This window comes from Camellia sinensis, chromosome 3, assembly GCF_055761805.1.
Source record: "Camellia sinensis isolate YWXY chromosome 3, ASM5576180v1, whole genome shotgun sequence".
In the NCBI taxonomy this organism is placed as follows: domain Eukaryota; kingdom Viridiplantae; phylum Streptophyta; class Magnoliopsida; order Ericales; family Theaceae; genus Camellia; species Camellia sinensis.
The window spans coordinates 223,324,751-223,351,388 of NC_138963.1; the positions used below are offsets into that span (position 1 = coordinate 223,324,751).

At 35.7% G+C, this 26,638-nt stretch overlaps 1 protein-coding gene across 1 annotated transcript; it reads left to right on the plus strand.

The window, feature by feature from the left end:
* The first annotated feature begins 22,603 nt into the window (after positions 1 to 22,603).
* Positions 22,604 to 24,940, plus strand: LOC114284320 (glycosyltransferase family 92 protein RCOM_0530710-like). The gene has a single exon (XM_028227219.2). It carries the CDS (start codon positions 22,719 to 22,721, stop codon positions 24,369 to 24,371), a length of 1,653 nt encoding a protein of 550 aa, XP_028083020.2. The 5' UTR covers positions 22,604 to 22,718; the 3' UTR covers positions 24,372 to 24,940.
* Positions 24,941 to 26,638: the final 1,698 nt, after the last annotated feature.

A 26,638-nucleotide genomic window follows, 5' to 3' on the forward strand; every position in this document is an offset into this window, starting at 1 on the left:
AACTACTACTCATTACCTGATCATCATCCAAACATATAATAAAAATTAATTTGATAAAATAAATAAATGTCTAAAAGATTTATCAATTTTACATAATTTTATGTTTAGTGGGTAAAATAATTTTTAAAAATTTAAAAATAATTTTTTTGACATTTATTTTTGTCAAATTAGTTTATATTTTATCAAATTAACAATTTTGCCCTTGAAATCAGTAATGATATCTTCAATTGTCCTTATTTAGAACAAAATTCAAAATTCAGGGTTAAATGTGTCACAATTGAAAAGTCAGGGACTAAAGTAACACAAGTTTCAAATTATAGGAATTGTTAATGTAATTCGTCCTATAATATAATATTATCGATATGATTATGTATTAATTAATATTAAATATAATAAACATATTTAAACATTAAATATATAACAATTGATTTTTGAAACAGAGATTAGAATGAACATGACTTGTTAAGTGTCTAATTGAACAATAAAGATTTGAGTATAAGATTTAGGGCTTGTTTGGGAAGATGGATCGGTGCTAAAATAGTCATATAAGATAAAATATGTTATTTTAGCTTAATAAGATAAAATATTACATTCAATTCATAATTATTATACTTTTCTCTCACAAAAAAGTCAAAAACTCCTTTCCAAACGAGACTTTTTAACCCTAGACTAATAGCTAAAAAGCCAAAAAGTCAAAAAGTCAACCTACTTCCCAAACCAACCCTTACGCTGTGTTTGGTCAGGGGATTTGAGAACGGATTTGGAAAGGAAAAGAGAAAATGTGTGTGAAATCAAGTGAAATGTAGGTATATTTTATTCATATTTCACCTACATTTTTCATTTTTCTTTTCAAATCTCTCCTCAAATCTCTCAACCAAATACAATATTAAGGTTTTGAGTTTGAATCATCTAAAAAAAATATCTGATTATTAATTTTAAAATTAGTTGAGATGTGAGGAATTTAATTTTCTTATACAAATAATAATAATAATAATAATAATAATAATAAAGATTTACATTAGACTATTTTAACAATTAAAAAAAAGTCAAATTATTGATTTATTTAAATTGTATTACCTCACTATTTTTTATTTTTTATTTTTCAAAAAAACTAATAAATTAGCGTGTTTTATACTTCTCAAAACAAACCATTGTGGCTGGATTATGACTTTTGTGAAGCTTTGAGTGCAGTGCACGCTTTGACTCTTTGTAATTTCTTCATCAGTAATAATATATCTTCTAATTTTAAATTTTAATTAAACTTTAATGATGTAAAAATTAAAAAAAAAATTAAAATTAAAATCAAAATATTACATCAATAAGTGAGATCACCGCTATGTAAAGCTTCCATAATCCATACATTTTTCTTTGTTCATGGTGTTAGACACACAGCAGAACCGAGTCTTCTTCGCAGCAAACAACCTGTGAAAAAGAGTGCACATGGGATGATGATTTTTCGGGAGATTTGTTGATTTCCACCGCAAAACCGTTATAATTTTGATTATGATTTTCAATGCTTTGATTTCATCACTCTACTGTCCCCCTGACTTTCTAAGTTGATTTGCTATATGTCGTTTTGACTCTCTCTCTCCCCTTTCCCATTAGAAGTGGACGATTTCTCGGTACAGAAACTTTTATATCAAAATTTTAAATTTGTTCAGTGTATTTGCTTTTAATTTTTTTAATTTAGTATTTTAAAAATTAAATTTTTTTTTATATTTTTATTTTTAATGAATATTTTTTAAATTTTAAATAATTTTTTTTTTTACTTTATTAAATACACCTTACTTAGATGTATCTAAATAGTAAAATATTTTAAAATTTTAATAAATACACAAAAATACGAAAAATGTACCAAATTTTTGTATTTTTATGTATTTTTGATGTTTTGTGAATTTTTTTAAGATTTTTTTTTTCTCAAATATTATGCTTTTAAGCGTATTTATATTAGGTGTGTCTAAAAATTAAAAAAATTACTTAAAATATTTTAAAAAATCAGTGAGAACAAAAAATACAGAAAACGAAAAAGTAAATTTTTTTAAAAAGTGAATAATGAAAACTGAAACCAACAGAGTGACTATTTTTAAGTTTCTATTCAAATTTAGAATCCAAATACAGCCTAATTATAAAAAATTTGAATAAAATTTATGAAGTGAAACTAGCCATGACAATTTAGGTTTTGTTTTTGTTTCAATTATATTTATTTATGTATTTATATAATTTATTTTTAAATACAAAAAGTTTAAGAGGCTAAAATATTCCACCCTACATTAATATTTATTTATTTTATATTTTAAATATTTTAATTCTTATTTCTAAAGTTACAATGTTAACGCTAACAAAATTTTTTAAAAAAAGTTACAAAATTAACTTGTTACCATCACTTCTCTAATTTGTCCAAACCTCTTACATGATATGGTATGAGGGTGAGACAATATCCCCAAGTAGAATCGACATAAAGAAAAAAATAAATGAAATTAAAACAATTTTCTTCCCTTTTCTTTTTTCTTTTCCTTCGTAAATTAATTTTTATTTTATTTTTCCCTTTATAAATTTCTACTTAAATTCTTGATCTAAACATAATTTTATTCATTTTTCATTTCACTACATAAATTTTATTTCAAATTCTTAATCTAAACAGAGTATTTTAAGACATGAAAGATTTTGTGGGAAATTTATTTTGCGACAATGCTACGTAACTCAAATTTTGTGGCTCAAAAGTGGCTCAAATGGCCAAAACGACGTCGTTTTGAGTACAGAACAACATAAAAATGGCCAAAACGACGTCATTTTGAGTACAGAACAACATAAAAATGGCCAAAATTTTGTTTTGGCCATTTGAGCCACTTTTGAGCCACAAAATTTGAGGTACGAGACATTTTCCTTTATTTTGTGCCTATTGTGCACCAAATGGCCAAGTCAAACACTAATCACCAACACAGCACTAAACTATACAAAGTTCTTTTCTGGGGGATTATAGATTTTCACAGACTAATAATGCTTCTGGCCCAACCTACTAAAGCAGTCTTTGGGCCACATTACTATTATTGTGGGCTTGTGATTAGCTTGAAGCCCAGTCTTCTTTTAAGCAGACCGGGGACACATTATTATTTTTTGTTTTGGGCTTATTACAAGCCTCAAAACGATGGGGAATAATAGTTTTAAATCAAGCCTATGTGTTGAATTGGATACAGCCTTTTCAAGTACAAAAAACATTAACTTGTATGTATAAATTATTTATCATATAAATACACATAAAATAAAATAAAATATAACCAATGACAGTATAATTTTTCTAATTAAAATAATCATTTTGCTGGATACAATAGGATAAGGGTTGAGATCATCTATCAAATTGGAGTGTCTAAAAAGAATAGAATTGTGTTACTTAAGGTGAGAATCACACATCAATCTCATCCACAGGAGATGAGATTGAAAATATTAAGGTTTAATTATCATAATTTAATAATTAATTTTTTTTAAAAAAAATAAGAATAAAAAGCTCTTTCATTGAAGCACTACACATGATTCATAGAATTGTGTCTAAAAAGAATAAAATTGTGTTACTTAAGGTAAGAATCACAGATCAATAGCATCCATAGGAGATGACATTGAAAATATTAATGTTTAATTATCATAATTTAATAAATTTCTTTTTTTTTTTTTAAAAAAAAAAGATGAATAAAAAGCTCTTTCATTGAAGGGACACATGATGCATATAGAACTCATTAAAATATGTCAATAAGTAGATAATTATTTACAATATGAAAATAATTACATTTAATTATAAGGAAGAAATAAATAACACAACAAACAACCTTATAATAGGAGAAAAATTATTAATTTTTACATTTAGCAATGAATAAAAGTGTATAATTGAGAGAGAGAGAGAAAGAGAGAGAGAGAGAGAGAGAGAAGGGGGTGGATAAAATTACATGTGAGATTACTTTTGAAGTAATTAAAGGATTAAAAAAAAAGGAAGCTTTTTGGGCAAGTGAAAGAGAGATTTATTAGTGTATATGAGATAAAGTTGTAGGAAAAATGAACTTTGTGTGCAGTTGAAGGACAAAATCACATTCCAATAAAAATGTATATGGCACCGTTAGCTGTAAAGCCATGGCCCACGGTCCTCCCGCTCTCCACTTTTCTAGTCTCCTAACAAGAACAAGGTTTGCTTGCTTGAATCAAGTAGAAAACAAGGTGGAAGATTTCCTTCTGTCAAGAAATTTGGATTCAACGGGCTGTTTGGATATGTGGAGTTCACAACAGCTTCTATTTTCATGATTTGAATTGTTTATTTTATCTAGTATTTTGATTCCATTTGATTGTCCGGATTGAATATAAGAGTTTGAAAAGGATATGTAATACCTAAAGATAACGATATGATATAATATGTTATAAAATATGAGATAGATTATATATACTATGGGGTCACTTATACATACTATGCTTGGTTAAGATAGAACTATGTTTGGTTAAGATATAATATAAGATGAGATAAGAGGAGAGTAATTATTTTTTACTTTTGGATGAAATATGAGCTATATCTAACGGTGGGGGATATTCAATATCATGGGGATGGTATTGCATATCCCTTTTATATCATATACTATCTAGACTTTTCATATTCGGAATAACCAAACACGGGATATAGGGAGATAAAAAAACAAGTGAGATCTACCTCATATTATATCTAGTTCTACACCCATATCCGGCCTTTACATCCGGTAAACAAACCGAGCCTTTGTGTATTTCATTCACACAAATTAAGTTGATTCGATAAAAATACAATAGATTGAATAAATTATAATTAGTGGATAGACCCTTTTTTTTTTTTTTTTGAGAGGGATGAAATATACAAAGTGTCTAATAAAATAAAAGGTTTAGATTATCAAAACACGATTCATGATAAGCCTTACGGATCTAAATAATCCCCTCCAATCTAAATTTTAGACTAGAAAGAATTTTCCTCCAAAAAGAAAATTAAAAAAGAGTAAGGTTTGCTTCACTCCTTAGTCATGTAAAATGCAATGAATTCTTTTTTAATTCTCAAAAAAAGTTAGTGTAATTAATCTATTTAATTTGTTGAGAAAAGAAGATTGACCATCTATGTTTCTTTAATGCTATCTACCAATTAGTATTTAGAGATTTTACTCACATTTCTAGACAATCACTAATTAGATTTATTTATCCAGCAAAGATGTGGGGAAATCTCACTAGTCAAACTTAATTCAGAACCCCCCCCCCCCAAAAAAAAAAAAATCTTAATTCAGTGGTAGAATAAAAAATAAAATAAAAATTAAAACCTTGGTTTTGTTTTGGCCTCTTTCATAAACTTTGCTCTTGATGGTTATAATACAATAGAATATTTTAAATGAATTCGCAATTGGAATGGAATGAGATAAAAATAGTCATTCCTATTTCATTATTTGGTAAAAATATATATATATATATATATCAATGAATCCAACAAATATTGTATGGGGCCAGTGGAGGAGAAGATGTACTTTGAGTCTTGAGATTGTGATTGCTATTTTAAAATGTATATTTTGTCTTTTTTATTATCATAGAGGAACCAAATGAGAAGATAAAAATTCTGATACGATGACTATTTTACTTTAATTTTAGATTTTGTTAACATGTCTTAAGAGTATATATTGAAAAATTAAAAAATATTACTTAATTTAATTTTTTTTAATGTGTTCTAAAAAATTATGTTATGTTTTTTATTTTTCATTAAGATAAATCAAACACAATGATCAGATAATAAATAAATAAAAGGATAAAATATCACCTTGCTTGTTTCTACTTTTTAAAAAATACTTTTCAGAAAATTCTACTTTCTTATTTTCCGTATTTTTTTGTTTTTACTGAATTTTTTAATATTTTAAGCAATTTTTTTTTTACTTTTTAGACACACCCAACATAAATACACCTAAAAAGTAAAAAAATTGTAAAAAAAATCTTTTAAAAATTTACTAAATACCAAAAATATAAAAAAATATAAGAATTTAGTACATTTTTTGTATTTTTATGTATTTATTAATTTTTTAAAATATTTTTTCACAATTTTTTTACTTTTTAGATACATTTAAATAAGGTGAATCTAAAAAAGTAAAAAAAATGTTTAAAATTTAAAAAATATTCACTAAAAACAAAAAAAAACACAAAAACCAAAAAAGTCATTTTTTCAAAAAAAATTTAATCCAGAAAACACAAATTAAACACATTGAATAAATCTCAAAATATAATTTTGTAAACTGTTTAGTCTTTTCTTTATTTTTATTAACCCAAAGGTCTCATTAAAATGAAAATTACACAAAAAGGTAATCACTTACACGTTTGAATTTAATTTTTGAGGGATAAAAGTGGGTTTTTCTAAATATGAAATTACACATTTGGGCAATCCGCTCTATAGATGTTTTGGATTTTCTCTCTTTCTGGAACAAATCCCACATTACGAAAAAAAACGTAATACTTGAATATAACATACTAAAAAACTCCTTAATATACTTTTCCTAAGCGTAACACTCCAATGTAATACATTCCAATATAACACACACAAAAATTCCGTAGTGTACTTTTCTCAAACGTAACAATCGAATCAATATAATTTCAAATGTAATGCTCCAATGTAACACACATAAAAACACTAACCTAGTGTACTTTTTCTAACGTAACACTCACAGTTTGAAATTATACATTTATTCAAAATTTACTAATGAATTTTTGTACTCCCTTTTAAATGGTTTGAAAAATCCTATACTCTTTTGGAATAGTTTGAAGAATCTCATATCATTTTTTGGAGGATTACATTAGAGTATTACGTTTGGATGAAGTATACTAAAAAATTTTTTTATATGCTACATTAGAGTGTTACACTAAGGAATTGTTTTACGTTTGGAAAAACTATAGAGTGAATTACACTAACAGTCCTTATAATTTAGAGCTCGTGTCACTTTGGTCATTGACTTTTTAATTATAACACATTTGACATTGAATTTTGAATCTTGTTCTAAATAAAGACAATTGAAGATACCAATAATCAATTTCAATGGTAAAATCGTCAATTTGATAAAATATAAACTAATTTGACAAAAATAAATGTCAAAAATATATTTTTGAATTTTTAAAAATTATTTTTACTCATTAAAAATAAAATTATGTAAAATTGATAAATCTTTTACATATTTATTTATTTATTTATTTTACCAAATTAATTTTTATTATGTGTTTGGATGATAATCATGTAATAGGTGGGTTTTTTTATTTTCATTAAATTAGTTTTTATTTTTTCAAAAGTAAACTATGGCAACAATTTTGATATCATTATTAAATCAATCCATTAAATCAAAAAATTCAAAACTAAAAAATTTGTATATGTTAAATATATTGATTACACATTAAAAGTCTAACTATCACCCATTACATGATCATCATCCAAACACATAATAAAAATTAATTTGGTAAAATAAATAAATGTGTTAAAGATTTATCAATTTTACATAATTTTATCTTTAGTGGGTAGAAATAATTTTTAAAATTTTTAAAATATTTTTTTGACATTTATTTTTGTCAATTTTGTTTATGTTTTATCAAATTGACAATTTTGTCATTGAAATTGAGCAATGTTATCTTCAATTATCCTTATTTGGAACAACGTTCAAAATTTAGGATCAAATGTGTTATAATTGAAAAGTCAGGGACCAAAGTGACACAAACCCCAAATTATAGAGATCATTAGTGTAATTTGCCCAAAAGTATACTGAGGAGTTTTTTAAAATGTTACATTGAGTGTTACATTGAAGTGTTACAGATTGAAATTATACATTTACTCAAAACTTATTAAAGAGTTTTTGTACTCCTTTTGAAATATTTGAAGAATCTCACATCATTTTGGAATGAATAATCCCATATTTCAAGTTATTTTTGTAGTTCTTTTGAAATATTTGGTAAATCTTACATTTTAAGTCATTTTAAATAAAAAAAGATTTGCATATAAAAATTTATCGCAAATTTAATTTTCATTAGTTATGTATCTTACCTTTCTAGCACAAAAGGAACAAAATAAATAAATAAATAAAAAGAAAGAAGTATAATAGAAGACAAGAGCTCAACCTAAGCGAGCAGATCCCGGATTTTAAATCTCGGATCCTAAAAGACATGATCTCGGCCTAGATGAGTAGGTCCGAGAAAAGAAGAGCTCAACCTGAGTGAGCAGATCCAAGATTCCAGAAGATAAGATCTCGGCACCTGAGTTCGAGAAGAGAAGCGCACAATGAGCAGATCTCAGATCCCAGAAGATAAAAAGGAAACATACAATTTGGCGTAGTCTGTGGGAACTTAGAAGAATAGATGGCCAGTAACGGACAGAGGGAAAACATTGGGGGCGACACTCCTGCTGGGAGTGGCAGACTAATTGACCTTGACGTTGAAGGAGACAACCACAATACAGAAACTCATGACCAGGGCCACGGAGAGAAAGACGTCGGCCATGAGGGCGACGCTTCGAAGAGGACAGACCAAAGCAAGTATTATAACGAAGATAACCTTCAGGTATGGAGGGATAGGTGCCTATGAAGGGATGAGGAAGTAAAAGACTTGGCAAACAAATTGGCAGACCTACAGTCAGTGGTCAACTTCATGATGCAAAACAATGTCATGCAACCACCATACCCGCTGCAGGATGCGCCGATGCCAGCAACTAACACCCGGAAGGAAGGAAGAAGAACAATCCCCGAAGTCCCTCAGCACACCAGGAGCGGAAGGCACTCTCACCGACCTTCCAGGGAAGGCGGACGAGATGAGCCGAGACGAGAGGAGTCCCGAAAAACGTATCACACGAAGGACCCAAAACCCAAAGAACATCGGCATGTTCAAGGGCCGGCGCTTTGCTTTGACACAACACATGGAGAGAGATCAAAATGAGCCCACCACGAGGCCGAAAGTAGTGTGCCGAACAGATTGAAGTCCAGAGATAGCCGAGCTCCAGGAAGGAGTAAAGAAGACTTGAGAGATTACCTCAAGAGGAAGCAACAGAATGCTGAAGCCGAGGTAACTCTCCCGGTTAAGCCGAGGACACCATTCTCGGTGGAACTGGACAAATTTCAAGCACCAAAGCGATTCAGTATGCCGAGGTTCCAAATATATGATGGTAAGTCAGATCCCAACTTTCACGTCGGGCTATACCTGAATTCGATGGCATTATATAGTGAAAATGAGCCGTTGCTCTGCAAAGTGTTCCCCTCGTCCTTTGGGGAAATTGCATCAGATTGGTTCCATAAACTACCGAAGGGAAGCGTAAAGACTTAGGAAGGCCTGGCCGAGATGTTTGTGGCCAGGTTTGTGACGAACAAATTGCAGCCATTGAGGGTGGACGCATTGATGGCTCTGAAGATCAGCAAAGACGAAGGCCTTAGGGCCTATACGAAAAGGTACTATGAGGTGTTCAATCGAATACCAGAATATAATCAAGAAGTAGCGGTCGTGTCATTCAAGAACGGCCTGAAAGACAATTGTCCACTAAGGAAGTCTTTGGCAAAAATTTTGCCAAAAAGCATGGAAGAGCTCATGGCAAGAATTGAGAAATATGCCAGAGCCAAGGAGGACACATCGGGGAATAAGGAGGTAAAGCAGGAAAAAGGGAACGGCGAGCCGAAGCGAAGCCGAGGTGACAACGGATTTAACAAATCGGAGATAGAATTGAGGGGTAAACAGGCAGTGACGACTGTGTTCCGAATCCCAGTACACAAAGTCCTGGATCAAATCCGAAATCAACCTTATTACAGAGCACCAGCAAAGGCCCCAGGGAAAAACATGGGAATGAACGTTGGTAGGCGTTGTGCTTACCACAATGAAGAAGGGCACCCAACTCAAGGCTGCAGAGCCCTAAAAGCATACTTAGAGGACTTAGTAAGGCAAGGCCATCTGAGGGACCTCGCCGACGAAGCCAGGACAAGAGAAGAGCATGCAAGATTGCCTCAAGCACCAGCGGCCCCGCCTCCTCCAGCACAGCAACCACAGGGAAGGGAACCTAGGATGGTTAATGTAATTCACTCAAAAGTGAATGAAAGCGACATTCGGGGAGAAACCCAAAAAGTAAAACACCTGCAGCACGTGAACCAGGTCAGACATAAAAGACCTCGGCCTGAAGAGTGCCGAGGACTGATGATAGCCTTCACTGAAGCTGACCTACAGATGGTCCAGCATCTGCATAATGATGCCTTGGTAGTATCCCTCTAGGTTGGGGAGTGCCAAGTGAAACGCATCCTAATAGATCAAGGCAGCTCTTGTGACATCATCTACGTTAGATGTTACAAGGAGCTAGGCCTTCACCCAGACGACATGGAGCAATCGAATGGCCCGATGGTCGGCTTCAATGGAACGCCGACGTGGCCACTGGGCGCAACAAGCTTGGAAGTACAAGCTGGCACTAAGAAGATCAGGACAGAATTCATGGTGATTGACACACCTTCACCATATAACATCATCTTGGGAAGACCATGGTTGCATGTAATGGGGGCAGTTCCCTCAATATCGCATCAACTACTGCGGTTCCCAACAGAGCATGGGATTGAAGAAGTCAGAGGAGATCAACGGCAAGCAAAAAGTTACTCCATGGCAGCAATGAAGTCTACTTGCAGCGTTCGAGAGCCAAAAGAGGCAGAAATTGAAGATGAAGACGTGGAAGTACTAGAAGACGTCGGCAAAGAACCAGCCGAGAAGAGCGAAGAGGCGCTAAAGAAAATCCTCGTCCAGGATGGAGATGAAGAACGCTTCTTTCTTCTTGGCTCGGGCTTAGCTGAAGAAGAGGAAAAAGAGTTGGAGACTTTTTTAAGAGCCAACATTGAGGTGTTCGCCTGGACACCTTACGAAATGCCTGGCATTGACCCCGAGGTCACTTGCCATAGACTGAATGTCGACAGGTCGGCAAAACCTGTGATTCAACGAGCCAGAAGACCGACGTTGATGCACGTCAAAGCAGTAGAAGAAGAAGTGGACAGACTTCTGGAGGCCAGGGCCATCCGAGAAGTTCATTACCCGACATGGCTATCCAACACAGTAGTGGTAAAGAAGAAGAATGGTAAATGGCGGGTCTGCGTAGATTTTATAAGCCTGAACAAAGCTTGTCCTAAAGACTGCTTTCCGCTACCCAAGATTGATCAGTTAGTAGACGCCACATCTGGACATGGAAGGATGAGCTTCCTGGACGCTTACAGAGGATACCACCAGATAGCCATATACCCTCCAGACGAAGAGAAGACAGCGTTTATCACCCCGAAAGGACTGTATTGTTACAAGGTAATGCCTTTTGGATTGAAAAATGCAGGAGCAACTTACCAAAGGCTGGTAACCAAAATGTTCAAACACCTGATTGGCCAAACAGTAGAAGTCTACATCGATGACATGGTCGTGAAGACCAAGGAGCCTAAGAGTCATCTTACCGACCTAAAAGAGGTATTCAAGATCCTCAAAACATATCGGCTCCGACTCAACGCATCAAAGTGCGCGTTTGGAGTTAGATCTGGAAAAGTTCTGGGGTACCTGGTAACAAGGAAGGGCATAGAGGCCAACCCAGATCAGATCAAGGCCATTCTAGACCTACAGAGCCCAACATCGGCAAAGCAGGTACAAATGCTTACTGGAAGGGCCGCAGCCCTAAACAGGTTCATAAGCCGAAGCTCAGACAAATGTAAACCCTTCTTCAACCTGGTGAAGAAGACCACGGACTTCCTATGGATTGAGGAATGTGAGGCCGCTTTGGCCGACCTAAAGAAATATCTGACCACGGCTCCAGTCCTCTCGACACCTGAACCTGGGGAAGAGCTGTTTTTGTACTTAGCTGTGTCAGAAGATGCAGTAAGTGCAGTGCTAATCTGAGAAGAACAAGGAGAACAAAAGGCTGTTTATTATGTAAGTAAAACCTTGGCCGACGCAGAAACAAGGTATCTACCACTAGAGAAATTGATGCTGGCCTTAGTAATGGCCTCAAAAAAATTGAACCATTACTTTCAGGCGCACAAGATCGTGGTACTCACAGAGCACCCACTGAAGTCCCTATTGCAACAAGAAGACTTAACAGGAAGAATCACAAGATGGGCAGTTGCCTTGGGCCAGTATAACTTGGAGTTCAGGCCTAGAACAGTAATAAAGGGCCAAGTTTTGGCCAACTTCGTGGCAGAATTCACGCCTGAAACCATCGAACATCGGGTTCCGTTGAGCCAGGATGAGCATTGTCCCAACAAGCAAGGAGAATCCCAACCTAAGGCAAAAGAGCAAATGAAGGAAAAACTCAGACCCTGCAGCATCTACATCGGCGACTCATTCAGACTGCTTGTCGATGGAAGTTCGAACCGACAAGGAGCGGGGGCAGAAGTACTGCTGATATCTCCAGATGGAGAAATAATAGAACAGTCCATCCGTTTGGGGTTCAAGGCCTCAAACAATGAAGCAGAATACGAAACATTAATTGCAGGGCTAAAACTGGCAGCAGCAGTAGAAGCAGATGAGGTAATCGTTTTTTGTGATTCACAGCTTATTGTTAACCAGTCAACAGGAGAATTTGCAGCCAGAAATGAAAGGATGTCGGCATATGCAAAAGAGGTCATCAGATTGGCAGCCCTATTTCAGAACTGCCGACTACTCCAAGTTAGCCGAGATGACAACACCCACGCTGACGCGTTGGCTAACCTGGAAAGTTCAATGCAGACTGGAAAAACAAGGACAATTATGATCGACTATATGTCGAGCCCGAGCATAGAACCACAGAGCACAGAGCAGGAAGCAATGTGTGTGGACTTGGGTCCAAGCTGAATGGATGCAATTGTTGCATTCCTGAAGGAGGGAAAGCTGCCAGAAGACCACAAGGAGGCACACAAGATCAGATTGAAGTCGGCAAGATTCAGTCTGACAGCGGATGGACATCTTTACAGAAGGTCCTTCATAGGACCCCTTTTGAGGTGCGTACACCCTTCGCAGGTTGAAGATTTTCTATACAAAATTCATGAAGGGATTTGTGGAAGCCACGCTAGGGGCAGATCGCTAGCTCACAAGGCCATTACCCAGGGGTATTGGTGGCCCTACAGGCAAAAGGATGCCGAAGCATATGTAAAAAAGTGTGAACAATGCCAGAGGTTTGCACATTTGATACACCAGCCAGCTGCTGACCTGAACCCTGTATCCAGTCCTTGGCCATTTGCCCAATGGGGCATGGATCTCGTTGGGCAATTGTCCCAAGCAACTGGACAAAGAAAGTACTTGCTGGTAGCAACAGACTACTTCACGAAGTGGATAGAAGCAGAACCACTTGTCGAAATCCGAGATGTGGACGTCAAGAACTTTATATGGAGAAACATCATCACCAGATTTGGGATTCCAAGAGCAATAGTTGCCGACAACGGAACACAGTTTGACAGCAAACTCATCAAGAACTTTTGTGCGAAATTTAAGATCAAGAATTACTTTTCAACAATAAGTTTTCCCAAAGTAATGGGCAAGCAGAAGCATCCAACAAAGTAATTTTGGATGGAATAAAGAAGAGGCTGCAGGCAGCAAAAGGAAAATGGGTAGACGAATTGCCCAACGTGCTTTGGGCATATCGGACTACGCCAAGAAGATCAACAGGGGAAACCTCCTTTGCCATGGCTTATGGCACAGAAGCAGTCATTCCACTGGAAGTCAGCATCCTAGGGATCCGAACCCAGGGAGTTGAGAACGGGACAAATGACATACTTTTAGCCCGAGATCTGGATCTTTTAGAAGAACGAAGAGAGAAAGCTGCAATTCAGCTCGCAGTATACCAGCAACAGCTTGCCAGAGCTTACAACAAGAAGGTCAATCCAAGAGATTTTCAAGTCGGCGACCTAGTCCTGAGAAAAGTCGTCGGCAATAAGAAGGATCCCAGAGAGGGCAAGCTTGGCCCAAACTGGGAAGGACCCTACATAATTACTTCGGTATTAGGCAATGGAGCTTATCGGCTTGAAGATAACGAGGGCAAAGCACTGCCAAGACCTTGGAACACTTGTAATTTGAAATTCTTCTATCATTAGATGTACATTATTTTTGGCCGAGGTCATCAATAAAATCTTTTCCCTTTTCTTTAAACACATATGATTGATAAAGTTACATATTGGTGTTTTTGGAGACATGAATAATGAGAACCCAAGTAGAACTCAGGTTCACATTGGGGGCAGAGAGAAGACAGAGACACTTAATTCACTTGTTGAAATTTGTAGCAATTTACAAGTTGAAGTTAAGCTGAGATGGTTCCTTATCTTCACTTGTTGAAATTTGTAGCAATTTACAAGTTGAAGTTAAGCTGAGATGGTTCCTTATCTTCACTTGTTGAAATTCATAGCAATTTACAAGTTGAAGTTAAGCTGAGATTATTCCTTATCTTCACTTGTTGAAATTTGTAACAATTTACAAGTTGAAGTTAAGCCAAGATTACTGTTTCTCTTCGCTTGTTTAAATTCGTAGCAATTTACAAGATGAAGCAAAGCCGAGGTTATTGATAAAACACTTGTAGCAATCTACAGGTTGGTTAAACCAAAGAAGATGCTTAACACTTGTTGAAATTTGTAGCAATTTACAAGATAACGTTAAGCCGACATATGATCATCTGTTGAAATTTGCAGCAATTTACAGGTTGAGGAAAAAACTAAGTATGTTGTTTAAACACTTGTTGAAATTCATAGCAATTGTTTAACACTTGTTATGTTAATCCTTGTTGATCCCTGTTACAGTATATGTTAATCCTTGTTGAAATTTGTAGCAATTTACAAGTAGGCTAGACCGAGATCACCATTTAAACGCTTGTTGAAACTTGAGAAAAAGTTTGCAAAGTTAACATTGAGTAGTATATGTTTCACACTTGTTAGAATTTATGAAAAGTTTGTAGGTCAGTATCTTGCCGAAGTAAAAGTTTTGTAGCTATTATACCCGAGGTATGTAACCCCGAGAAGATTGCACAAAGGAGGCAAAGTATGAAAGGCATACAAAAAATTCTAAGTATAAAATCAAACAGAAGGCGCATCGGCCGTACAGAGAAGCTTCTACTGTCCAGGAAACAAAAAAAGTACAAAAGACAAGAAAAGAGGGACATCAAAGTTATGATTCTTCTACTTCAGGCGCAATTTGAGATTGGACCTCGGCCGATTCTTGGAGAACTACCTCGACTGATTCTTGGAGAGCTACTTCGGTAGTCTTTTCTGCCTCGATTTCGGCATCAATCTGCGCAAGGGTTTTATCAAGACTTTTTTCGGCTGGAGGAACGTCAGATGAGGCCTGTTCAGGAGTAGTTTCCTTGGCAATTGCATCACCATCATCATCTTGAGTCAGGTCCAAGACCTGCTCATTCAGAAAAGGAAACTTAGGCCCAATAGCCTCCTTGGATTTCCTTACTAAAGCCTCATCCTCACCTTCCTCCTCATCTTCAGACTCAGATTCAGATTCTTCTTTAGCTTGACTTGGAGGTGGAGGAGGAGGAGGGAATGGGAGAGGAATAGCTTTGGCCTTGCGCAGAGGCGAATCTTCAGGAATATTGAGCTTTTTGGCCAGGGACATCCAACCAAGGAAAAAGCCCCTGTTGCATGCCTGCCTAACTTGTAATTTGTATTCCTCTGTAACATCGGCCATTCCTTGGGCATAGGCTTTTTCGTCGGCCGCTTTGATTTCTGCGTCTTTAGTGGCCAAAGCCTCCTGAAGTTCCTTTTCGTCTTAGGCCTTTTTGTCTCGGCTTCTCTCTTCTCGGCCTCAGCAACCTTCTTGATGGCCTTAGCAGATTCGGTCTTTTCTTCGGCTAGGGTTTGGGCTTTGGTAGCAGCCTTAGCCTGGTCTTCCAGTTTTTTCATTTTTGATTGAAGAGTTTTGTTCTCCTTTTTAAGGGCAGAAACCTCCCTCTTTATGTCGGCCAACTTTGCCCTGTTTTCAAAAGCTTGCATAGAAAGAGAGTGGGCATGTTGAATGGCCTGAAAGAGCACAGGGAAAAAATTATTACAAAATTTTACAAAGAAAAAGAGAAGAGAAGTTTCCATGTAAAGACACTTACTTGGACAGAACGTTGGAGCATAAAGGCATAGTTCTCGTACTCACTCATCTTAGCATTCCGCTCAAGATCACCTGGGAGAAGTAGGGCGGTACTGAGTGCTATGCCGACATTAATGTCGTCGGCACTATCGCTGGCAAGAACAGGCTTATCTTCTAAAGTAATTTCAGGCGTCCAGGGGACTTTTGGTATTCTGGACCCCGAGGTCGTCGCAGATGATGACCTCGGCTTCTTTGATTTTGTGGACTCTGATGGCTGTGTCTCAGCAGACCTTTTTTTGGGAACGGAAGCCGTCTTCTCACTCCCTGCCAATTGTGAAATTGTCAGGGTATCCTCAGCCCCAACTTCAGTGGCTTTAGCCTTTGGCTGGGCTTTCTTGGTTCGTTTCGGCTTTGGTGGGGTTATGGTTTGCGTCGACTGAGCATCGACATCAACAGGGAGATCGGTAAGGAGGTCTTGAGCAACGAGCTTTGGGCGACCCATCTCAGCAGTTTTGACAAGTCTTCGCCGACGTTTTCATTCTTGTATTGGGACCAAGTATGGGGCCGAAGTAGATGGTTGATTGGTTGGGTCAGATGTTAACTCTTGATCTGTTCGTGATGTAGAGGCGGTTTGAGTTGTGGCAGTAGGAGGAGAAAGGCTTTTCTTCTTTCTTTTGGGGACGTCGGGCAAAATCGATTTGTATGTAGGAATAAAGTTGAGAAGAAGAGGTGCTTTTCTTTTGTGAACTGGCAAGTTCAGGAGTTTTTTCAGGTCCTTACTGGGAACGTAAGATTGGCGGACGTTTTTCGCTGGCTTGCAAACGTCTGCAAGAAAAAACAGACATTATAAATAGATAAAATATTGAAGATTTGAACAGAAACAACTAAGTATTGACACTGGGCTCTTACCCTTGCCCTCTTTAACTGATCGGGGAAGAGGGTAGAGATGGGCGTCCTCGTCTGCGCCAAACTCCCAATTTCCCGAAGCAATAACATAATCATCTCCAGCCCCCTTGTTAGAGTCTGGGAGGTCGGCTACGATTTTGAATTCTGTAGACTTTGGCTTAAGATAATAAATGAAGTCTTTTTCTTTCAAGTTAAGGGCACACATGGTGTAACAATACTGTATGTCGGCTAAGGTGATCCTAACGTTTTCCTATTTAGCTAAGGCGATAATACCAAAAATCACTCGATAAGAGTTGATTGCCAGTTACATGGGGTTCAACTTATAATAATGAAGAATCTCGCGAAAAATGATGTTGAGTGGGAGCCGGAGTCCGCACTCAGTAAAAGCTACAATGGGAAGGGGCATGGCGTTTTCTGTAGGCATGATGGAGTCGTCATCCTCAGCCAGTCTCAGGTGGACATCGGCAGGGATGGAGAACTCTTGCCTAAAGTACTCAAGTTTGGTCAGGGTATCTACCCTATGTCTCCACATACCCATGATATCGGTTTCTATTAGAAGGGTTGAAATTCAGCAAGATGTTTCTTATTGATGGGACCTCGGCAAACAGTGAAAGTAGGTGCAGGTTTTAGTTTTTTCCTAAGTTATGGGTTCTACAAACAAATCCCAAACCTAAAGCTATGAAGATGAAGATCAAAGGTACAGATCTGGAAAAGATATAAAAAAACAGAAAACAAATACGAAGTTTCAGAGTCAAGAACAGAGATGGACTAACAAGAACATAAAGAATACAAAGAGTTGAAGGCCAGGAAACAGTAGCAAGATGTGCAAGAAACACTAAGAACAGTACATGTATTCAGGGCATAAGCAAAAACCAAAATCAACGCATTCAGCTGTATGATCTACAAATTGATTACTTAAGTAAAGCAGTAGTAAACAAGAAATTCCAGGAAAGATCAAGAACTGGAATAGAAAGAAACAGATGCTTACCAGAAAAAGGGAGGCCGGAAAGGGATTTGCCGACGTCCTACGACGGTTGCAAGAGCAGAAGACCGGTGGAAATCTTGCCGGAAGGGCTGAACGGAGAAGGATGCAGAGCTTTGGAAGCTTGAGAAATGGCGGATTTGAAAGAAAGAGTTTTAGAGAGAGAAAAAAGCAAGAGAACTCAGATGCAAAAGTGAAGAGACGAAAGAAAGGGGGAAAGATTTTGTCAAAAAAAAAAAATGAAAATGGCGGCAAAAGTAATCAATACGCCTAAAAGAGCGCATACGTCAGACGGCGCATGTGAAGAAGAGATGACTTATGGGCGCGTCACAAGCACGAGCCAGTAAGAAAGAAACGCGTGTCTAAAACGGTTGAATTGAAGTGCATGACAGCTCATGCGCGTAAAAGGTTCCTTAAAAATCTTTGATTTTTTAGGGAAAGCATGTCGGCCAGAAATGAATGATCTCGACTGTCAAATCTTAAGCCGATTTACTGGAAGAAAATACAGATATAGGTTTCATCACCTCAGAATGCCGAGGTAATAGAACCTAGGGGGCAGTTGTGGGGATATATTTTCTGAGTACCAACACGAGGCAAGGTGACGCCGACGTGTCAGCCGAGCTGCCACGTGTCCTGGTCGTGACGTCGAGGTGATCCCAGTAAGGCCGAGGTTATTTCCGAAGATATCAGAATCCGAGATAAGCGGATAATGGATAAGGGGCAAGAGTCCTAGAGTAAAGAGAAGACTTTGCTAAGATAAGGATAAAGCTCTTAGGGAGTTTATCTTTATCTCTTGAGAAATACCAAAGTAAGCACTGAATGAGAATCCATAGAAGTCAGGCTTCTAGTGGGACTAGGATTGAGTAAACTATAAAAGAGAGGCACCCCCGTGGGTCTAAGGTACGCAGTTTTATGCTTTGAATAGTGAGTTTAGCACTTGATTATCTTTGAAAGATATACTGACTTGATTGTCGGAGTGCCCCTGGGTGAAAGAGCCATCGCCGGAGCCTTTTCTTTCTGTTACAGGTTTGCTGAAGCCATCTATTCTGCCGGTGCTGTCAGCTGATTACTAGGCGGGCAGTGTGGTAAGAAAATCACCCACACAGAAATAAAGGCATATTAATACTGTGTTTGGTTGAGGGATTTGAAAATGAATTTAGAAAGAGAAATGAAAAAGTTACGTAAAATGTAAATAAAATATACATATGTTTCACATAGTTTCACATATTTTTTTTTCTTTTCATTTCTAAATTCATTTCTAAATCTCTCAATTAAACACAATATAAATCTAATTTTCAAATAATATTGAGAGGGAAATTTGAGATGAACAGTGGGCCGAGCTACACCAACATGAAATATGGTGTTGGGCTGTGAAAGGAGAACTTGGAGCCTGTTGTGAGGCCGAATTGGATCCACACTAAATATAGTGCACCACCGGATTAGGATTGTCTAGGATATATTGCGTCGAGCTAAGATTTCACAGAACACGATGTCGGATCGAGTTTGACCCATGTAGATTACGGTGTTGGGCCAGACCGAGCCGAGCTGTGGATGGTTCGGATTGGAGTTGTGAAGACAGACAGTCCACGAGACCACAGTGCGCAGCCGAGATGCCGAACAGCATGCTTGACTTGGTCAGCGCTAATAGGTCGGTTTGGTCCGATTTGACATTAAGCAGTCCAACGTCATGTTTATATTTTGCCAAGTAATAGCTTGGTTCATTATTCCACGTAGACCAATGACAAGAAGAGGGGGAATCCAGTCCTGGCATGCGTCAATACCGTTTGGCGGTTTCGATCTCTACACGTGTAAGAAAGGTAGAGGGGAGCACAGCCCCCTGTCCAGGAAGGACAACAGGGGTAGTGCGCCCACAATCTCTGTGGTCGCGTAGCCAGCCTTGAAAAGGAGGAACAGACACACGTTAGAGGTAAGCAACCTGAAGCAATCTTGAATTCTTTCTCTCTCTCTCTAGAGTGCTCTGCCTTCTCTCTTCTCCTAGAAAGTTAACTTGATCATCAGAGGAGTTTTTTGACAAACCCACTGGCCGGATAGCTCACCCTTGTTTTGTTCACAGTGTGACAGAGTCTTAACGGAGCGAGACGAGCTTAGTAGTAAAGAGGTACGAAGCGAAACGAATATTTCTCTCCTGTATAAATATATTAAATTTATTTTTTCAAAATCAACAAAATTAATTGATCTATAAAAAAAAAATTCTTAGAACTAACCAAATTACCTTTTCTCTGGGATTTATAAATATAATTTCCTAAATAAAAAGAGAATACTTGCGTGAGTTGATATTCACCACGTGGTGCGGAGTGTTTGAGGAATGGAATAGGAATCAAAGCGAACAAGCCAGCACATTTATCATTAGAATCATCCATGAAAAATTATTAATTGGTCCTGAGGCATCATATGATTATACTTTATATTAATTATAATTTATTATAAATTTTTATATTTTTTAATCATCAAATATAAATTTATAAATTTTATTTGCTTTATCAATCACAATACTATTAGAAGACCATGCGAAGGTGCCCCCACAAGGAACCAATAACTTCTCCAATAATGAGTCCATTAATTCATCAATCAATATAAATCTAATCTACATCAAATCAAAAAAAAAAAAAAATAAATAAATAAAATAAACCTAATCTACATCAAATTAAAAAAAAAAAATCTAATCTACATCCAAAAAAGACACAAACACCACCATTATTATGGCTTTTCGTTTTCAGCTCCAAACTGTCATGAGATGGGAAAATTATTGGAAATAATGTAAATAAATGATATTTTTACAAAATATTTACAAATTTATGAAAAAATTTATAATTTTAATTATTGATAAACTTTTTCACCTATGTAAAAAAATTTAAAAACTTGCACTGAAAAGCAATTTTCAGAAAATTAATTGATAATTTTTAACAAATTTCCATAACATCCCAACTTGATTAAAAATACAAAAAATCGGTTATAGAATAATAAGACAAAACATTTTTACATAAGATAGATCTCACACCTTTGTGAGAAGATTGTATTTGATTATACACAAGTACAAGAATTGTAAATTAAAACATCTATTATTATGATTTATATATATTACTTATATATCACTTTGATTAAATTTATAAAAATTTATATCTCTAAAAATAATTTTGTGTTACAATAATATGCTCTTAAGAGCAACTCCAACTATACTTTTCATTTTTTACTAGCTAATATATAAAAAAAGTAATTCTTTATGTTGGGTATCTTTTTTATTCATGTACTTCAATATTACTCTTTATTTTATCTATCTATACACATAAATATGAAAAAATCTCTCAAGACTCTTTAAATTTAACTAGCCTTAAATTTTTTTATTAAAATAATTATAGTAATAACTAATCTATTAAAGTGACTAAAATTTAATAATACTAATTATAATAAATAACAAATCTCTTTTAAAATATTCCTTGTGAATACTCTAGCAAACACTAAAAAGCTTTTGAATTCAAAAAAACATAAAAAATAAATAAAATCATACCAGCAGAAAGAGAACAAGAACGAGTAACTGAACGAGGATCCTCTCCTTGCAGCTCTTGTACTTGCGTCCGTCCTTGTAGGCTTTCGGGTCTACTTTTAGACCCAATTTTGATAATCCGAACCGTTCATATTTTATGATTTATTCAGTATATCATACCTGTAAAAAATCAAGTTGATCGGATATCAAAAAGTATGTGTTCAAAAAATTGAACTAAAAACTATTTTTTAAAGAATTTAATAAACAGTTTTCCGAACATATGCTTTCGGATATCCGATCAACTTGATTTTTTACAGGTATGATATAATGAATAAATAATAAAATATGAACGGTTCGGATTATTAAAATTGGGCCTAAAAGTAGACCCGAAGGCCTGCAAGGACGAGCGCAAGTACAAGACCGCAAGGAGAGAACCTTGGCTCGGGGTCTGGGGCTTTTTTTTTTAGTTAAAATAGTTATAAATAAATAAATAATATAAAATTTTTAATTTAATAAGATAAAATATCACATTTAATTTATAATCATTATATTATTTTTTTCACAAAAATATCAAAAAACCCTTTACAAACTAAACTTTTTAACTCCAAATTAAAATAACTAAAAAATTAAAAAAACAACTCATTTCACAAACGAATCCAATATTAATCTCAAAGGCCAAATAAAAAGGGCCACATAAATATAAATATAAATATAAAAAAAAAGTTAATTTATTAATTTATTAAGCCTCTGTTTGGCAAGTGAGGTTGGAGGCTTTTTTGGCTATTTTAGCCACAAAAAACAAAATAGGCTATTTTAGCCATAACAAACAAAACATCACATCCAACCCATAATCATTACATTCTTCTCTCACAAAAAAATTCAAAAAAGCCAAAAAGCCAAAAAGACCTTCCCAAACCAAGCTTTTAAGCCCAGGCTAAAATAGCCAAAAAAGCCAAAAAGCCAAAAAGCCAACCCACTTCCCAAACCAAGCCTAACTTATTTAGATTATATCACTTCTTTATTTTTATTTTTATATATTTCCTAAAAAAAAATTAAAAACTAGTTTTCTTCTTTCGAAACAAACCATAGAATAATACATAGTCCACCTCGCATGACTTGCGACCCACATTCCATATTCCAAACTATACAACTTACAAAAAAAAAAAAATAATAATAATAATAATAATAATTTTTTTGAAATAATAATAAAAATTCAAACCGAGTCTCAAAACTTATAAAAAGGCGGCTGGCTTTTATCTGTTTTCAACTTCACAAACTCCATCCCTCTCTCTCTCCGTTTCAATGGCCTGCAATATTCGCACGATCTTTATCGCCTCCCTGGCCTCGATCGTCTTCTTGACTTCTCTCTATCACCACCACCACCTTTTCCATCCCCAACCCATTATCTCCTCCGAAAATCTCCCTCTCCACCCCCACATCCACCCCAATTACGCCATCCAAGAACATCACCACCACCAACAACAAATCGTCCCCGACTCCATCCCCTCCGTCTCGATTCTTCTTCCTGCCTGGGAAGTCCTCGTCGTTGTATCTCCGGCTACTCCGATTCCGCCGGACTTCATCGCCGGCCCCTTCACCTGCCTCTTCCCCAACAACGTTTCTTCGCCGGCGAAGCCCGCCGGCTTTCTACCTGCCCCTTATCGAACCACATTTAAATGTGATTTTCCTACCATACTCCACCGCCGATTGCCTTTCCCCCAACCTATACTGACGAGATCGCCGGAGAGGAGTACTCTGCCTCAGTCGCCGGAGCTACTCCGGTGGAATTTCCTCGTCTACGACTCTCTCTCCACAGAAAACGACGTCGCCTTGTTCGTGAAAGGCCTCAACCATCGCCAGGGCGGTTACCGACTAGCGAACGAGTTTCGGTGCGTGTTCGGCGACGATGACGGAGTTAACGGCGTCAAAACAACCGTTACGACTTCATACCAAGAGGTGTTTCGATGTCGAATCCCGGAAACGTCGGCGTTTTCCAATTCTGGAGGAGGGCGAATCCGAATCTCCCTCGAAATGTCGGAACAGAAACGTGTGGTCCCTTCTTTGGCGTACTACACTCCTGCGCGCAAGGTAGTAGTTGAGCAGCCGAAGTCGCTACTGTGCGCGTGCACCATGGTTTACAACGTTGCCAAGTTCTTGAAAGAGTGGGTTGTGTACCATTCTTCGATTGGGGTTGATAGATTCATATTATACGACAACGAGAGTGACGATGATTTGCAGAGAGTCGTCCAAGAGCTAGTCCAAGAAGGCTATAATGTAACCATTTTGTTTTGGCTATGGCCCAAGACTCAGGAAGCTGGGTTTTCTCACTCTGCCATTTACGCAAACACCTCGTGCTCATGGATGATGTATATCGATGTCGACGAATTCGTTTACTCTCCTTCATGGCTGAATTCACCAAACCCATCACACCAAATGTTGAAATCTCTCTTGCCACAATCACCATCATCGAAAATCGGGCAAGTCATGATTAGTTGTTACGAGTTTGGGCCGTCGAATCAGAGCTCGCACCCATTAATGGGGGTAACGCAAGGGTACAACTGTCGAAGGCGATCAGACAACAGGCACAAATCGATTGTGTTGTTAGACGCTGTCGACGAGTCCTTGCTAAACGTGATTCACCATTTCAAATTGAAGCAAGGGTACAGGGAGATGAAGATGAGTGTTGAAGATGCGGTGGTGAATCACTACAAGTTTCAGGCGTGGTCGGAGTTCAAGACAAAGTTTCGGCGAAGAGTGTCGGCATACGTGGTGGATTGGATGCAAGAGATGAATCCAGAGTCTAAGGATAGGACGCCGGGATTAGGGTTTGTGCCGGTGGAGCCCGAAGGGTGGCTGGAGAAGTTTTGCGAGGAGTACGATGAGCGGTTGAAGGATTTAACGAGGCGGTGGTTCGGGTTCGAATCACCGCCGGCTGATGTTGGCAAAGATGAATGAAGTAGTCTTTAGCCAGGAATTGAGTTTGTAGTTTTGACGTAGACAAAACAAATAGGTGTTTGCATTAACACTGTTGCATGCATTGGTTTGGAGGTGATTAGGAATTAGATTGGATGAAGGTAAGGTAAACAGAATTGGGCTATACTTCGTCTAGGTCTTAATATGTAAATTTATTGTCTAATAGATTTTATAAAAAAAATTTATCATAAAAAAAGTCACTAATTATAAATTTTAGTAATAATTTATAAAAATCATGACAAAAAAAAAAATCACTAATTGTTAATTTTTAAAGACATATAAAAAAATGTCACAAAAAAATTAATTTTAGTGACAATTTTACTAAGACTTATTTTCAATAGGACTTGATAGAAATTAAATCTAACTATTAGGACTTATTAGTAGTTTACCGAATAGAATTTTGTGTAAAGATTTTTTTTTTTTAGATAGAAATTGATTTATTTATTTTTGTTATCTTTTCATTTCAAATTAAAACAATTCCCATATAAATGGGAATTTTAAATAAAATTAGTATCTTGATGGATTTTTATAAAGATTATTCTCTATTTACATATCATTTTTCAATTCTTTAGTACGTTCTCTTTTTGGAAGTTCGATTTTGAGTGAGTGAATAATTAGTACACAATTTTTTTATGGATATAAATGTTGAGATTTATAATTTTTTTTATGAGATTAATATACTTTTTGAATGTAAGATTCATTACATTGAACTAATTGTAAAATGCAAGGACAAAATCTTTTTTTTTTATTTTTAGGCAAGGACAGACCAAAAAATAGGTGAGTATAGCATAAAAAAAATCAATACACTTATTAGTATCATGAAATTATACTTTTATTAAAATTTCATATTATTGATGCCTCAACTTTCAATTATGAGTCAACTTTTACATTTAACATTTCAGCAATACTACAGACCCCAGTGACCCCCTCCCCCCTCCCCCGCCACGTGTTGGCCTGCCATTGGTTGAAAAAAAAAAAAAACAATTTTTTTGGACTAATGGGAAGGGACCCCAGCACCCCCACTGGGGGTCCGAAGCTTTATTCTTAACATTTTAAGTCAATTTTACTTTTTTGTCCGTTTAAGGTTAATGAAATTGATGGAAATTGACAAGTGATTCACACAGGATAAATATATACAATACATCAATTTCTTTAGTAACTCTACACTTTAACTGAAATCCGATTTTTTCAATTTAAATTGTGAATTCAAAAAATATAATTAACTTTCTTTTTCTTTCTCAAACAAAGAATAGCACAGAGATTATTTGTTCAATTCTCTATCTCATCTTTTATTTCATAATCCAGTATATATTATTATATTATTAAAATTAATAATTAAAAGAAAACGAGACAAACAATGGTAAAATAAATGGAATAAATGTGGGTTGACTTTTTAACTTTTTAGTTATTTTAACCTAGGGTTAACAAGTTTCGTTTGAGAAGAGTCTTTTAGCTTTTTTAACTTTTATGAAAGAAATAATAAAATAATTATGATTTAAATGTAATCTTTTTATTTTATTAATTTTTAAATTTTTTTTTTTTATGATTATTCTAACCCAAACCTTTTGGCAAGCGTATGCCAAGAAAGTTTGCTTGTGAATAGGAAAAACTTTTCCGAGCATTTTTCTTTTAATACTACTAAAAGAATGGCGTCGAAGTTAAGGGGAGAGAACCTGCTTTTTATCTTGTTTGTTAAACCAATCAAAGCATGCCATGTAGCTATCTCCTATACGAAGAAAATAGTTTAATGATGATGATGATGATATTCAATAAATTATCGTTATATAAATAAGATTTTTGTATAAAATATTATAGCATAGGATGATCCTTTCATTTTAAATTAATCTACACAAAATCTAATGAAAACTAATAAATTTTCATAGAATAAAGAAATTTTAAAATATGAAACTAGACACATTCAAAAATATAATGAGTGTTATAACAATCGGTAAAAAAAATTTAAGATATTTATTAATTTATATAACATTCCTCAAATCTAATATTCTATACTTAACCATTTAACTATTTCATAATGAATTAGATTCAATCTCTTATCATATATTAGATGAGTTTGGTTGTGGATTGGCCACTCCAAACAAAAGGTAATTATTTAGTAATTTGGGAATATAGATACGTGATATTTTATAATATTGTGATTGGTGGATAAGATGGATATGTAAGATATTGTGTTGGGTAATTGAAGAACATGATATGACATATTAAATGATGATTGGTTAAGGAGTACGAAT